General features: G+C 46.3%; 1 protein-coding gene across 1 annotated transcript in view; it reads right to left on the bottom strand.

Moving 5' to 3' along the window:
* The window catches only part of LOC121534150 (serine/threonine-protein kinase N2), a 56,550-nt gene that overhangs the window by 3,556 nt on the left and 37,167 nt on the right, over nucleotides 1-15,827 (bottom strand). The window contains exons 4-18 of the mRNA XM_041840667.2: nucleotides 15,297-15,420; nucleotides 14,366-14,523; nucleotides 8,829-9,042; nucleotides 8,220-8,405; nucleotides 7,592-7,701; nucleotides 6,213-6,356; nucleotides 6,024-6,099; nucleotides 5,344-5,512; nucleotides 5,040-5,157; nucleotides 4,553-4,756; nucleotides 4,355-4,446; nucleotides 3,484-3,660; nucleotides 850-912; nucleotides 651-727; nucleotides 16-266 (exon numbers count right to left, since the gene is read on the bottom strand). Of these exons, the coding sequence (XP_041696601.1) occupies nucleotides 16-266; nucleotides 651-727; nucleotides 850-912; nucleotides 3,484-3,660; nucleotides 4,355-4,446; nucleotides 4,553-4,756; nucleotides 5,040-5,157; nucleotides 5,344-5,512; nucleotides 6,024-6,099; nucleotides 6,213-6,356; nucleotides 7,592-7,701; nucleotides 8,220-8,405; nucleotides 8,829-9,042; nucleotides 14,366-14,523; nucleotides 15,297-15,420 (2,163 nt within the window). The remainder of the gene's footprint in view (nucleotides 1-15; nucleotides 267-650; nucleotides 728-849; nucleotides 913-3,483; nucleotides 3,661-4,354; nucleotides 4,447-4,552; nucleotides 4,757-5,039; nucleotides 5,158-5,343; nucleotides 5,513-6,023; nucleotides 6,100-6,212; nucleotides 6,357-7,591; nucleotides 7,702-8,219; nucleotides 8,406-8,828; nucleotides 9,043-14,365; nucleotides 14,524-15,296; nucleotides 15,421-15,827) is intronic.

The raw sequence follows: 15,827 nt of genomic DNA, 5'->3' as shown, positions 1-15,827 counted from the left end.
GTAAGCAAACCATACCCTTCTCATGATGGAGATGGCTTCGGTAGAGAGGAATCGTGGGTAGCGGACTTCATCGTTTACGATGCTGTCAAACACCTCCTCTTCATCGTCACCAGGGAATGGGGACTCCCCCACCAGCATCTCAAAGATGAGCACCCCCAGGCCCCACCAGTCCACGGCCCGCGTGTACGATGTCTCCGTCAGCACCTCAGGGGCCAGGAACTCAGGAGTACCACAGAACGTACTGGTGCGGTCCTGATAGCCCATCCCTACAGGAACAGCAGACGGAGAGATGATCAATGAAGCCAACCATAACAAAGCAATACCAAAAGGGCAAATTATTCAAGACTGAGGGAGATGGACTTGTCTTGCATTAAACCCCTAGGGCCGGTTTCCCGGACTAATAATAATAATATAAATAATATGCCATTTAGCAGACGCTTTTATCCAAAGCGACTTACAGTCATGCGTGCATACATTTTTTGTTTTGTGTATGGGTGGTCCCGGGGATCGAACCCACTACCTTGGCGTTACAAGCGCCGTGCTCTACCAGCTGAGCTACAGAGGACCACGATCACCTCATGTTTCAGCATGATAATGTACGGCCCCATTAGACACTAAAAAGCTGATGGTGTCTAATGTTCTCCACCCACCTTCTTTACAGAGGCCAAAGTCAGCGATCTTCACGTATCCCTCTGTGTCCAGCAACAAGTTGTCCAGCTTCAGGTCTCTGATATGCAAGAGGGGCAATCATCAACTATTGTAGTACCAAATGATAATATGTGGTGTTAGCAATTCCATGTACAGTACTGTACTATATACAGCAGTATGTGAACAGTGTGTGGGGCATACCTGTATACAATCTTATGGTCATGAAGATACTGCAATCCCAAGACAACACAAGCAGCATAGAACCTTTCATGGAGACAGGAAATAAAGCGGTTAAGATATACACAGCATGAAAATCGACATATTTTACCAGACAATCACACATCTACCCAACTGAGAATAAACAAAGCCTCAATTTCATTAGGACTCAATTGAGATCATTCATTACTCCACCATGAAATTACACTGAACAAAAAATATAAAAACGCAACATGCAACAATTTCAAAGATTTTACAGTTCATATTAGGAAATCAGTCAATTGAAATAAATTCATTAGGCCCTAATCTATGGATTTCACATGACTGGGAATACAGATATGCATCTGTTGGTCACAGATACCTTTAAAATGAAGGTAGGGGCGTGAATCAGAAAACCAGTCAGTATCTGGTGTGACCAACATTTGCCTCATACAGCGCGACACATCTTCACATAGAGTTGATCAGGTTGTTGATTGTGGCCTGTGGAATGTTGTCCCACTCCTCTTCAATGGCTGTGCGAAGTTGCTGGATATTGGCGGGAACTAGAACACGTCGATCCAGAGCGTCCCAAACATGATCAATGGGTGACATGTCTGGTGAGTATGTAGGCCATGGAAGACCTGGGACATTTTCAGCTTCCAGGAATTGTGTACAGATCCTTGCAACATGGGGCCGTACATTATCATGCTGAAACATGAGGTGATGGCGGCGGATGAATGGCACGACAATGGGCCTCAGGATCTCGTCACGGTATCTCTGTGCATTCAAATTGCCATCAATAAAATGCAATTTTGTTCGTTGTCCGTAGCTTATGCCTGCCCATACCATAACCCCACCGTCACCATGGGGCACCATGGGGCAAGTGTCATACACACTGACCGGTACAGTTGAAACCGGAATTGATCTGTGAAGAGCACACTTCTCCAACGTGCCAGTGGCCATCAAAGGTGAGCATTTGCCCACTGAAGTTAGTTACGACGTCGAACTGCAGTCAGGTCAAGACCCTGGTGAGGATGACGAGCACGCAGATGAGCTTCCCTGAGACGGTTTCTGACCATTTGTGCAGAAATTCTTCAGTTGTGCAAACCCACATTTTCACCAGCTATCCGGGTGGCTGGTCTCAAACGATCCCGCAGGTGAAGAAGCCGGATGTGGAGGTCATGGGCTGGCATGGTTACACATGGTCTGTGGTTGTGAGGTCGGTTGGACGTACTGCCAAATTCTCCAAAACGAGGCGGCTTATGGTAGAGAAATTAAAATTCAATTCTCTGGCAACAGCTCTGGTGGACATTCCTGCAGTCAGCATGCCAATTGCACGCTCCCTCAAAACTTGAGACATCTCTGGCATTGTGTTGTGTGGCAAAAACTGCACATTTTAGAGTGGCCTTTTATTGTCCCCAGCACAAGGTGCACCTGTGTAATGATCATGCTGTTTTTTTTTATTTACTTTTTATTTCACCTTTATTTAACCAGGTAAGTCAGTTGAGAACAAGTTCTCATTTACAACTGCGACCTGGCCAAGATGAAGCAAAGCAGTGCGATAAAAACAACAACACAGAGTTACATATGGAATAAACAAAACATACAGTCAAAAATACAACAGAAAAAATATATACAGTGTGTGCGAATGTAGTAAGTTATGGAGGTAAGGCAATAAATAGGCCATAGTGCAAAATAGTTACAATTTCGTATTAACACTGGAATGATAGATGTGCAAAAGATGATGTGCAAATAGAGATACTGGGGTGCAAATTAGCAAAATAAATAACAATATGGGGATGAGGTAGTTGGGTGGGCTAATTTCAGATGGGCTGTGTACAGGTGCAGTGATCGGTAAGCTGCTCTGACAACTGACGCTTAAAGTTAGTGAGGGAGATAAGAGTCTCCAGCTTCAGAGATTTTTGCAGTTCGTTCCAGTCATTGGCAGCAGAGAACTGGAAGGAATGGTGGCCAAAGGAGGTGTTGGCTTTGGGGATGACCAGTGAGATATACCTGCTGGAGCGCAGACTACGGGTGGGTGTTGCTATGGTGACCAGTGAGCTAAGATAAGGCGGGGATTTGCCTAGCAGTGATTTATAGATGACCTGGAGCCAGTGGGTTTGGCGACGAATATGTAGTGAGGGCCAGCCAACGAGAGCGTACAGGTCACACAATGGTGGGTGGTATATGGGGCTTTGGTGACAAAACGGATGGCACTGTGATAGACTACATCCAATTTGCTGAGTAGAGTGTTGGAGGCTATTTTGTAAATTACATCGCCGAAGTCAAGGATCGGTAGGATAGTCAGTTTTACGAGGGCATGTCATGTTTGGCAGCATGAGTGAAGGAGGCTTTGTTGCGAAATAGGAAGCTGAGTCTACATTAGTTCTAGTTTAATCAGCTTCTTGATATGCCACACCTGTCAGGTGGATATATTATCTTGGCAAAGGAGAAATGTTCACTAACAGGGATGTAAACACATTTGTGCACAACATTTGAGATAAATAAGCTTTTTGTGCATATGGAACATTTCAGGGATATTTTATTTCAGCTCATGAAACATGGGACCAACACTTTACATGTTGCCATTATATTTTTGTTCAGTGTAGTATGGAATCAGGAAAAGGAGTGGTTACTCACACAGCCCGGGGTTCTTGGAACACGTCCGTGTGTATGTGCATCATGAGGTCACCACCAGCCGCATACTCCATGACAAAGCACACGTGTTCCTTGGTCTGGAAGCACGCAAACAGGTTGACCAGGAAAGGATGTCTGACGCTGTTCACGGTCTCAAAGATACGCTTCTCACACATCAGGCTGAGGATAGGTCAGAGGTCAGTTATTTTACCACAGATCATACTTAATTTCTAAGGATTTTTTCATTGTATCAGAGACAAAATAAATCAATATAGATGCGTCTATATTGTCTAAGGTCAAATTTACATTGAGTGTACAAAACATTATGAACACCTGCTCTTTCCATGACAGACTGACCAGGTGAAAGCTATGATCCCTTATTGATGTCACCTGTTAAATCCACTTCAATCAGTGTAGATGAAGGGGAGGAGACAGGTTAAAGAAGGATTTTTAAGCCTTCAGACAATTGAGATATGGATTGTGTATGTGTGCCATTCAGAGGGTTAATGGGCAAGACAAAATATTTAAGTGCCTTTGAACGGGGTATGGTAGTAGGTGCCAGGCGCACTGGTTTGTGACAGGAAGTGCAACGCTTCTGGGGTTTTCACGCTCAACAGTTTCCTGTGTGTATCAAGAATGGTCCACCACCCAAAGGACATCCAGCCAACTTGACACAACTGTAGTACGCATTGTAGTCAACATGGGCCAGCATCCATGTGGAATGCTTTCGACACCTTGTAGAGTCCCATGCCCCGACGAATTGAGGCGGTTCTGAGGGCAAAAGGGTGGGTGCAACTCAATATTAGGAAGGTGTTCCTAATGTTTTGTACACTCAGGTGTATATTGTCATTAGGTTGTCGGTGTTTCTTCCTACCTGTCTACTTCATCACGTGATACAATGTCTCCTTTCTTCAGGGCCTTGATAGCAAACATCTCCCCTGTACTTTCATACTCAGCCAGGAGCACCTGTTGAATAACAGAGAGCGGTTTGATCTTGTGAAGGGGGAAGAGGCCACGAGCGTCTGACATCACTACTGCCTTGCTGAGAACTGAAGATCATGCGTGGCCTCACCTTTCCAAAGTGTCCTCTGCCCAGGACTGCCACACACTTAAAGTCTATGAGACTGAACTGGAAGTCTTCCTCCTCCCTGGTATCTGTGGTGTGTTGGACGGGTGACATCTCATCTGGCTGCTCTACCGCCACACTGTCGTCTAGTTTACTGTTCAACACACTGTTCCTGCTGTCATTCAGGAAGTCAAATGTAGACAGGGCATTCTGGGAAACAAAATACAACAAATCGCAATCACGGTTAGGTCAAAATACACCAATCACAGTTAAATAAAACCAACTTTAACAGTTACAGAACTGTCACAGCATTACATTACAGACCATGTTCTCTAGAGCAACTTACAAGGGCAATCAAATAACATGGCTGAAGAACAGCAGCATGAACCGAGTCAGAAAAACTCTCATTAAATGGTCATCTCTTTACTAAAATAACCAACAGCAACATGAATCCTTCAGAGTTGGTGAATTGATACATTGTGTTCGGAGCTACCTGTACTCTCTCTCTGTCTGTAGTTCTGCTCTCCAGAATGGGCTCCCCAGTAGAAGGAAGAAGCTTCGGGGGAAGTGTGGGCTCTTTGCCAAACTCCAGTTTGGTCACTGTCAGGTCACTGAGGAGAGAGAGAGAGAGAGCGAGAGAGAGAGACAGAGAGACAGAGACAGAGAGAGAGAGAGAGAGAGAGAGAGGTCCTTTTAGAAGAGTTTCCATTTCTGTTCACTTCAACAATCTGTCAGGTGTGGACCAATAGGTCACCAATGTGCGAGGTGTGTGTGTGTGCGTGTAGCTGTGTGTTTACCTGGGGGACTGGTGCAGGATGGACTGGGACTCAGGACCTAGCTCTGTCCCCATGTCTGGCAGCTGAGCAGGACTGAAGGAGTTGTTGACAGAGGGGATGGCTCTCCTCACCAGACGACCCCACGTAGCAATGTTGATGTTCATCTGAGGGGCACGCAGGAACGTCTTGCCTGGGACAGAACAGAGCAGAGGGTCACAACCGTAGCGTAATGAATCCAATAAATAAATCAACCAACATTTCTTTATTTAGACCTTTATCCAACAAAAAGGTGTTACAAGGTGCTTTAAATAACAATTTTTTTTTTGTCATTTAGCAGACGCTCTTATCCAGAGCGACTTACAGTTAGTGAATACATATATATATATTTTTTTTATACTGGCCCCCCGTGGGAATCGAACCCACAACCCTGGCGTTGCAAACGCCATGCTCTATCAACTGAGCTACATCCCTGCCGGCCATTCCCTCCCCTACCCTGGACGACGCTGGGCCAATTGTGCGCCGCCCATGAGTCTCCCAGTCGCGGCCGGCTGCGACAGAGCCTGGATTCGAACCAGGATCTCTAGTGGCACAGGTAGCACTGCGATGCAGTGCCTTAGACCACTGCGCCACTCAGGAGTACACCAATAACGTTAAAGCTTGGACTTTACACAATCTGCAGAAGCAAAATAATCTGTACAGACCTTGTTGTTTGGAGAAGATCTTCTTTTGCCTTTGAAGTTTTGGCCTCCGCTCAATAACTGGGTTGAAAAATGTAACCTGAGGGAAAACACATAAGTTATGAGTAATTCTGTAAATATTAGGAATAAATCGTATTTAGCAGGAATGCTAAATGTGGGTGTTTGTTGGGGAAGTGGATAATTGAATAGTACCTCAGCAAACAATTTGCCCTGAGGCTCCAGGTAGAGGCACATGCCATGGCGCTGGTTGTCCAGGAAGTCTTCCAGGCGTAGGAACTTGATGGCACACAGCGATCTCCAGTCCCTCCAGTAGACAGAGATCTCCAGCTCACGAGACTGTGGAACACACATACTGTAAGATCTCCCCACCAGGCCTATAACACTAGTCATTAGATCTCCCCATCAGGTCTCCTATACCACTAGTCATTAGATCTCCCCACCAGGTCTCCTATAACACTAGTCATCAGATCTCCCCATCAGGTCTCCTATACCACTAGTCATTAGATCTCCCCATCAGGTCTCCTATACCACTAGTCATCAGATCTCCCCATCAGGTCTCCTATAACACTAGTCATCAGATCTCCCCACCAGGTCTCCTATAACACTAGTCATCAGATCTCCCCATCAGGTCTCCTATAACACTAGTCATCAGATCTCCCCACCAGGTCTCCTATAACACTAGTCATTAGATCTCCCCATCAGGTCTCCTATAACACTAGTCATTAGATCTCCCCACCAGGCCTTTAACACTAGTCATCAGATCTCCCCACCAGGCCTTTAACACTAGTCATCAGATCTCCCCACCAGGCCTTTAACACTAGTCATTAGATCTCCCCATCAGGTCTCCTATACCACTAGTCATCAGATCTCCCCATCAGGTCTCCTATACCACTAGTCATTAGATCTCCCATCAGGTCTCCTATACCACTAGTCATCAGATCTCCCCATCAGGTCTCCTATACCACTAGTCATTAGATCTCCCCATCAGGTCTCCTATAACACTAGTCATTAGATCTCCCCATCAGGTCTCCTATACCACTAGTCATTAGATCTCCCATCAGGTCTCCTATACCACTAGTCATCAGATCTCCCCATCAGGTCTCCTATACCACTAGTCATTAGATCTCCCCATCAGGTCTCCTATACCACTAGTCATTAGACAGTCCCACTAAAAGCCTGACTTTTGGAAGCTGCAGGGGAAACTAATAGACGCCTACAGACTTAGTCACAGCCATCCCTGCCATTCAGAGTTATAGTTGCACAACTCCAGATTAGAGAGCGGCTCTCACCTCTCCTGCCTGGGTTCGACGTGCTAATAAATCAGTGTGATTTGCTGAAGGTTGTGAAATAGAAACAATAAACCAAATACAAACAGAAATCCGGATTAAAAAATGTCGTTTGAGGCGATTTCAGACACTGATAGCATTGTATGGGAAAGGGAAAACCTTCCCAGAGTGATTGAGGTAAAGCGGTTTAGATCACCCTGTCCAGCTCCACAGTGTGTATATATAGTGAAGTAGTGTGTGTGTGTGTGTGTGTGTGTGTGTGTGTGTGTGTTCGGTTTAATTTACCCTGTCTAGTTCCAATGTAAACTTCTGGTCCCAGGACTGGTTGCTGACTGGTTTCCAGCTGGTCTGTCCCACTTCAGTGTTGTCCAACTTCAGCACAGCACTGATCTCATCTGGAGAGAGCGAGAGAATACATTTCTACAATCTGAACCTGAACCTGGGTAATGTTCAGCAGGCACCAAATGGACTGAAACTGGGAGTACTTGTCCAATTGTCCGTACTTGTGCTTTAAGAAACGCTTGTTTAGATTTTCTGTGCAAAACATTTGAACACGACCCTGATTTCGCCACTCTGTTCAAAACAGCGGGCGGACAACTGTTCAAAACAGCGGGCGGACAACTGTTCAAAACAGCGGGCGGACAACTGTTCAAAACAGCGGGCGGACAACTGTTCAAAACAGCGGGCGGACAACTGTTCAAAACAGCGGGCGGACACTGTTCAAAACAGCGGGCGGACACTGTTCAAAACAGCGGGCGGACACTGTTCAAAACAGCGGGCGGACACTGTTCAAAACAGCGGGCGGACAACTGAGCAATATTTCACAGCTAGATGTAAGGCATTAGCCTGAGCAGCTTCAAAAACATCAGACAGAGACACATTTGGGGTGTGAGTCAATTGAGCAACACTCAACTGGACAGGTCGTCGGTCTTGGAGAGGCTGCGTGAGCCGGTTCCTTTGCTCTTGTTGCTTCTGGACATGAAGGAGGAGCGCTGTTCACTTGGGCTCCAGCCGGGGAGGGAGGCCGAGGGTGTCTTACAGCGGCCTGGGACCTCCTCCAGCAGGTCCTGACAACCCATCAGACGCACCTCCAACGTTCCTGGAAGGAAAAACAGGTCACACACACGCACCGGACAGAAAGAGGAATGGGGGGCTGATCTAGGATCGGGTGCCTCCTGTCCATGTCATCTTATTTCATTGTGATCTAAAAGGCTAAAGTCATCTTAAAATCAGCACTCCTGAGACTCCTGATGCATACTGCCACCGCACTATGGACTTACAAGCGGGTGAGGCATTACATACTGACTCGATCGGAAGTTTATCGTCTAACAGCTGTTAGCTGTGTATGTGTACATCCACATGTGTGTTTGGGATGAGGGTGGGGGTTGGCTCCGTTTACCTTAAGGAACGCTTCAGAGCTTTGAACTCGAAGAGAGGCTGCTGTGTTTTTTTTAAATCTAGGGTATAACCCCGTAAGGATAAGGACAACATTGTGTGGTTGGTTCTAAAAGGAGTGTCTTACCTGTGAGTGCAGCAGGCTTGGTGACCGTGCTGTACTGGTTGTATGTAGACATAATGCTCTGGCGTGGGCCGAGTGGGGAGGACACCACCATGGCTAGTTCCTCCATGATGAGAAGGCTCTTAGGATGGTCCTTAGGCAGTTCACTCAGCCGCTGCTCCAGAGATAACTTCAGCAGGTCCAACTTCTGATTGGACTCATTGAACCGGGCTTGAGCCTGGAAAAGAGACCAGTGTTAATGTTTAAACATACTAGGACATACACAGGACCATAGACTGGATATATATATATATATATATCGACGGGAGAGCTGACGGGAGAGGTTGTGTTTTCTCTAGCAGGAGGTAAGCTTGGCTTCTTATATGGTGTTGAGTAAAGCTTAAACCATCTATTTAGATTGTAGGTAGGTATTGTAGTTAGGTATTATAGGTAGTTTACTCAGGTAGTTATTGTAGGTTATTGTAGGTAATTATTGTAGGTAAGGACTGTATTCGGCGGACCCCGGCGAAGCACGAGGCTAGCTTACCCACTACTTGGACCAACAAAGCTAGCTAGCTAGCGGGTAGCTACCGGTAACTTTTAGCAACTGTGGTTAGCTGTTTCCAATGTTATTTCACGCTTAAGAGTACCTGTAATTGAGCCAGCTAGCTGCCACCTTCAGCTGTTTTTCTAACCTCATTATCATTAACGTTAGGTGGTTGGTAGCTGCTGTACTTAATTTCGGCTACTGACTGCAGTCTGCCAGTTTGGCTTTATACATAGCTTGGGCTTTGTCGAGTAAGGCTTAAACTATGTATTTAGATTGTAGTTAGGTACTATAGGTAGGCATCGTGGGCTGTATATTATTAAGTAGTATAGGTAGGCATCGTGGGCTGTTGTGGGTAGCTGTTGTGTAGTTATTGTAGGTTACTTTTGTATTCGGCGGTGCCGGGTGTAGCACGAAGCTAGCTAGCTAACTCACCTTCTGGATTAGCTGGCGAGTTGCTATTAGCAACGGTTGCAACTAAAAACAATATCCTTTTAGCCAGCTACATTCATTCGCAGCGACGCCGTTTTTCAAACAAAGTCAACACAGTAGCCATTGCTAGCCAGCCAACACTACCAGCTGGCTGTACTGTGGTAGCTAAATACAATATCTTTGTGCTAGCTACCCAACGTTTAATCATTGCTGCGTTATGAAAGGTAAGCTTGGCTTCTTATATGGTGTTGAGTTAAGCTTAAACCATGTATTTAGATTGTAGGTAGGTATTGTAGTTTGGTATTATAGGTAGCTTACTCAGGTAGTTATTGAAGGTTATTGTAGGTAATTATTGTAGGTAAGGACTGTATTCGGCGGACCCAGTGAAGCACGACGCTAGCTTACCCACTACTTGGACCAACAAAGCTAGCTAGCTAGCTAGCGGGTAGCTACTGGTAACTTTTTGCAACTGTGGTTAATTGTTTCCAATGTTATTTCATGCTTAAGAGTACCTGTGATTGAGCCAGCTAGCTGCTACCATTCAGCTGTTTTTCTAACCTCATCCGAGGCATTAACGTTAGGTGGTTGGTAGCTGCTGTACTTAATTACAGCTACTGATAACAGTCTGCTGTAGTTTACAACAATTCTAATTTCTAAAGTGGAAGTTGGGAGAGTTTTTACTCGGGTGGTTCAGTGAAACAATTATAGTTTCTGAGGTGGAAGTTGGGAGAGTTATATATATATATATATATATTTTTTTTTTGGTGAGGGAGGCCTGCTCTCTCCTTTCCCTGATGTTTAGTTCATTTCATTCCGATCTCCTCTGCATTATTGTAGCCATCTGCTGCAGCCTGTCAACTATGCCTCTGCCTATCCCTGTTCTCTCCTCTCCGCACAGGCTACACAAACGCCTCACACCGCGTGGCTGCTGCCTCTCTAACCTGGTGGTCCCTGCACGCACCACACACCTGGAGTTCCAGGTCTCAGGCAGCCTCTGGAACTGCCGTTCTGCCGCCAACAAGGCTGACTTCATCCCAGCCTATGCTACCCTCCAGTCCCTCGACTTCCTGGCGCTGACGGAAACATGGATTACAACTGAAAACACTGCTACTCCTACTGCTCTCTCCTCGTCTGACCATGTGTTCTCGCATACCCGAGAGCATCTGGTCAGAGGGGTGGTGGCACAGGAATCCTCATCTCTCCCAAGTGGTCATTCTCAATTTTTCCCCTAACCCATCTGTCTATCTCCTCATTTGAATTCCACGCTGTCACAGTCACTAGCCCATTTAAGCTTAATATCCTTGTCATCTATCGCCCTCCAGGTTCCCTTGGAGAGTTCATCAATGAGCTTGACGCCTTGATAAGTTCATTTCCTGAGGATGGCTCACCCTTCACAGTTTTGGGGATTTCAACCTCCCCACGTCTACATTTGACTCATTTCTCTCTGCCTCCTTCTTTCCACTCCTCTCCTCTTTTGACCTCACCCTCTCACCATCCCCCCACTCACAAGGCAGGCAATACGCTTGACTTCATCTTTACTAGATGTTGCTCTTCTACTAATCTCACTGCAACTCCCCTCCATGTCTCCGACCACTACTTTGTATCCTTTTCTCTCTCGCTCTCCTCCAACACTACTCACTCTGCCCCTACACAGATGGTAACGCGCCGCCGCAACCTTCGCTCTCTCTCTCCCACTACTCTCTCCTCTTCCATCCTATCATCTCTTCCCTCTGCTCAATCCTTCTCCCTCCAATCTCCTGATTCTGCCTCCTCAACCCTCCTCTCCTCCCTTTCTGTATCCTTTGACTCCCTGTGTCCCCTATCCTCCCGGCCGGCTCGGTCCTCCCCTCCAGCTCTGTGGCTTGATGACTCATTGCGAGCTCACAGAACAGAGCTCCGGGCAGCTGAGCGGAAATGGAAGAAAACTAAACTCCCTGCCGACCTGGCATCTTTTCACTCCCTCCTCTCTACATTTTCTTCATCTGTTTCTGCTGCTAAGGCCACTTTCTACCACTCTAAATTCCAAGCATCTGCCTCTAACCCTAGGAAGCTCTTTGCCACATTCTCCTCACTGCTGAATCCCCCCTCCCTCTCTGTGGATGACTTTGTCAACCACTTTGAAAAGAAGGTTGACGACATCCGATCCTCGTTTGTTAAGTCTAATGACACTGCTGGTCCTGCTCACACTGCCCTACCCTATGCTTTGACTTCTTTCTCCCCTCTCTCTCCAGATAAAATCCTGCGACTTGTGACTGCAGGCCGCCCAACAACCTGCCCGCTTGACCCCATCCCCTCCTCTCTTCTCCAGACCATCTCCGGTGACCTTCTCCCCTACCTCACCTCGCTGATCAACTCATCCTTGACCGCTGGCCATGTCCCTTCCGTCTTCAAGAGAGCGAGAGTTGCACCCCCTTCTCAAAAAACCAACACTCGATCCCACTGATGTCAACAACTACAGACCAGTATCCCTTCTTTCTTTTCTTTCCAAAACTATTGAGCGTGCCGTCTTTAGCCAACTCTCTTGCTATCTCTCTCAGAATGACCTTCTTGATCCAAACCAGTCAGGTTTCAGGACTGGTCATTCAACTGAGACTGCTCTTCTCTGTGTCACGGAGGCTCTCCGCACTGCTAAAGCTAACTCTCTCTCCTCTGCTCTTGTCCTTCTAGACCTGTCTGCTGCCTTTGATACAGTGAACCATCAGATCCTCCTCTCCACCCTCTCCGAGCTGGGCATCTCCGGCGCGGCTCACTCCTGGATTGCGTCCTACCTGACCGGTCGCTCCTACCAAGTGGCGTGGCGAGAAGCTGTCTCCGCACCACGTGCTCTCACCACTGGTGTCCCCCAGGGCTCAGTTCTAGGCCCTCTCCTTTTCTCCCTATACACCAAGTCACTTGGATCTGTCATATCCTCACATGGCCTCTCCTATCATTGCTACGCTGACGATACACAACTAATCTTCTCCTTTCCCCCTTCTGATAACCAGGTAGCGAATCGCATCTCTGCATGTCTGGCCGACATATCAGTATGGATGACGGATCACCACCTCAAGCTGAACCCTGGCAAGACGGAGCTGCTCTTCCTCCCGGGGAAGGACTGCCCGTTCCATGATCTCGCCATCACGGTTGACAACTCCGTTGTGTCCTCCTCCCAGAGCGCGAAGAGCCTTGGCGTGACCCTGGACAACACCCTGTCGTTCTCCGCTAACATCAAGGCGGTGACCCGATCCTGCAGGTTCATGCTCTACAACATTCGGAGAGTACGACCCTGCCTTACACAGGAAGCGGCACAGGTCCTAATCCAGGCACTTGTCATCTCCCGTCTGGATTACTGCAACTCGCTGTTGGCTGGGCTCCCTGCCTGTGCCATTAAACCCCTACAACTCATCCAGAATGCCGCAGCCCGTCTGGTGTTCAACCTTCCCAAGTTCTCTCACGTCACCCCCCTCCTCCGCACACTCCACTGGCTTCCAGTTGAAGCTCGCATCCGTTACAAGACCATGGTGCTTGCCTATGGAGCAGTGAGGGGAACGGCACCTCCGTACCTTCAGGCTCTGATCAGTCCCTACACCCAGGCGAGGGCATTGCGTTCATCCACCTCTGGCCTGCTGGCTCCCTTCCTCTGCGGAAGCATAGTTCCCGCTCAGCCCAGTCAAAGCTGTTCGCTGCTCTGGCACCCCAATGGTGGAACAAGCTCCCTCACGACGCCAGGACAGCGGAGTCACTCACCACCTTCCGGAGACATTTGAAACCCCACCTCTTTAAGGAACACCTGGGATAGGATAAAGTAATCCTTCTACCCCCAAAAAAAAAAAAAAAAAAAAAAAAAAGTATAATTGTAAAGTGGTTATCCCACTGGCTATAGGGTGAATGCACCAATTTGTAGTTGCTCTGGATAAGAGCGTCTGCTAAATGACGTAAATGTGCCCTTGAGCAAGGCACTTAACCCTAATTGCTCCTGTAAGTCGCTCTGGATAAGAGCGTCTGCTAAATGACTAAAATGTAAAATGTAAATATATATATCTGAGAACTTCAGTTTAGTGCAAGCATTCACAACATATTCAGAGGTCAACTCTATGGAACACCTGGATGAGGAACAGTATGTTGTGGAATGTTTCTTTTCACATTCCACACTGATGTGTGATGTGCCCTGGCTAGACTGATGTGTGATGTGCCCTGGCTAGACTGATGTGTGATGTGCCCTGGCTAGACTGATGTGTGATGTGCCCTGGCTAGACTCTGGAAGACTTTACATGTACCTTTATTCACAGAATGTCCACCATCTGAAAAGAAATTGGAAGATCAAGTCTTCTTCACACTCCTTCATCCTGGTGTTACATTCTTGACACTGTATGGAGTTGACCGCCGACATACTTTCTATTATGGGCTTGGGACCGTTGTGTACAGGTAGAAATTGGGTTGCAAAACTCGGGTAACTTTCTCAAATTTTCCAGGTTTCCAGAAAACCTGCTTATTCCCTACTTTTTCTGGGACTCTTCCAACCAGGATATGTCTGGAAAAACCTGGGTAATTTTAGGAAAGTTAAAAGAATTTTGCAACCCTGGGTATAAAGCCATCCTCTCACCTCAGAGTGGGCCTTCTTCTCTGTAACCTTCCCAGAAGAGCCCAGTAGGATCATTACGTTCTTGGCCCCCTCTGCTACAGCATGCTCTATCCTGGAATGATGTCTCAGCTCTTCTAGTCTCAGGTCCAGAGGACTGATGATGGGCTTGGACACTGAGACTGGGGATCAGAAATATCATCATTATCACTGAGACTGGGGATCAGAAATATCATCATTATCACTGAGACTGGGGATCAGAAATATCATCATTATCACTGAGACTGGGGATCAGAAATATCCTCATTATCACTGAGACTGGGGATCAGAAATATCCTCATTATCACTGAGACTGGGGACCAGACATATCCTCATTATCACTGAGACTGGGGATCAGAAATATCATCATTATCACAGAGACTGGGGATCAGAAATATCCTCATTATCACTGAGACTGGGGACCAGACATATCCTCATTATCACTGAGACTGGGGATCAGAAATATCATCATTATCACAGAGACTGGGGATCAGAAATATCGTCATTATCACTGAGACTGGGGATCAGAAATATCGTCATTATCACTGAGACTGGGGACCAGACATATCGTCATTATCACTGAGACTGGGGATCAGAAATATCCTCATTATCACTGAGACTGGGGATCAGAAATATCCTCATTATCACTGAGACTGGGGTAGGGATCAGAAATATCATAACTATCACCTTTTCATAACCCAGAAAATATTTGAACATATCTGTCCAGTGAGTTTTAAAATGTTTGTTGTGCGTAAAACAAAATCATACAAAATTAGGCTGGATTTTAAAAGGTTACAAAGTCTAAAAAGACTAATTCCCCACATATACTTTATATAGGAGTGGGAAAAGCCCCCAAACAGACAAATGCATGCTCTTGGTGAGAGGTGTGTTTATAATGTTATAATGGGTTCCATACCATGGTTATTGCTGTAGTTGGTCTCGCCAGTCTGGCTGGCTTTGAGGATCTGCATCCTGATAAACTCGATCTTGGTCTTGCTGTCCTGCAGCATCTGCTGAGCAGTGGCAAGCAGCTTCTTATCCTATTGAAGTTAGGAGAAAACATACATGTAAATATATAAGCAGCTTCTTATCCTATTGAAGTTAGGAGAAAACATACATGTAAATATATAAGCAGCTTCTTATCCTATTGAAGTTAGGAGAAAACATACATGTAAATATATAAGCATTTTAAAACTGGCTATTTCTTTGGCTCAGTGTTTTACCATTTTGTTTTCGCCATCTGTTTTGATTTCTTATGAAAACAACTTACTAATTCTCTCTTAAAAGATCAAAATAAAAATTATTAGCATTTCAACTAGAGTAAAGTATTCAACAATATTGACTTTGTATGGCTGTGTATATGGTCTTTCAAATGGGGTTAAAAGCATTGGAGACATTCCAGCTCAACTCTAATAGCTTGAGGATAGCCATACATCCCCCCCCCCGC

Source organism: Coregonus clupeaformis, chromosome 20, assembly GCF_020615455.1.
Source record: "Coregonus clupeaformis isolate EN_2021a chromosome 20, ASM2061545v1, whole genome shotgun sequence".
Classification (NCBI taxonomy): Eukaryota; Metazoa; Chordata; class Actinopteri; order Salmoniformes; family Salmonidae; genus Coregonus; species Coregonus clupeaformis.
Note: the sequence above shows the minus strand (reverse complement) of the source record. Positions and strands in the feature narration are given on the sequence as shown.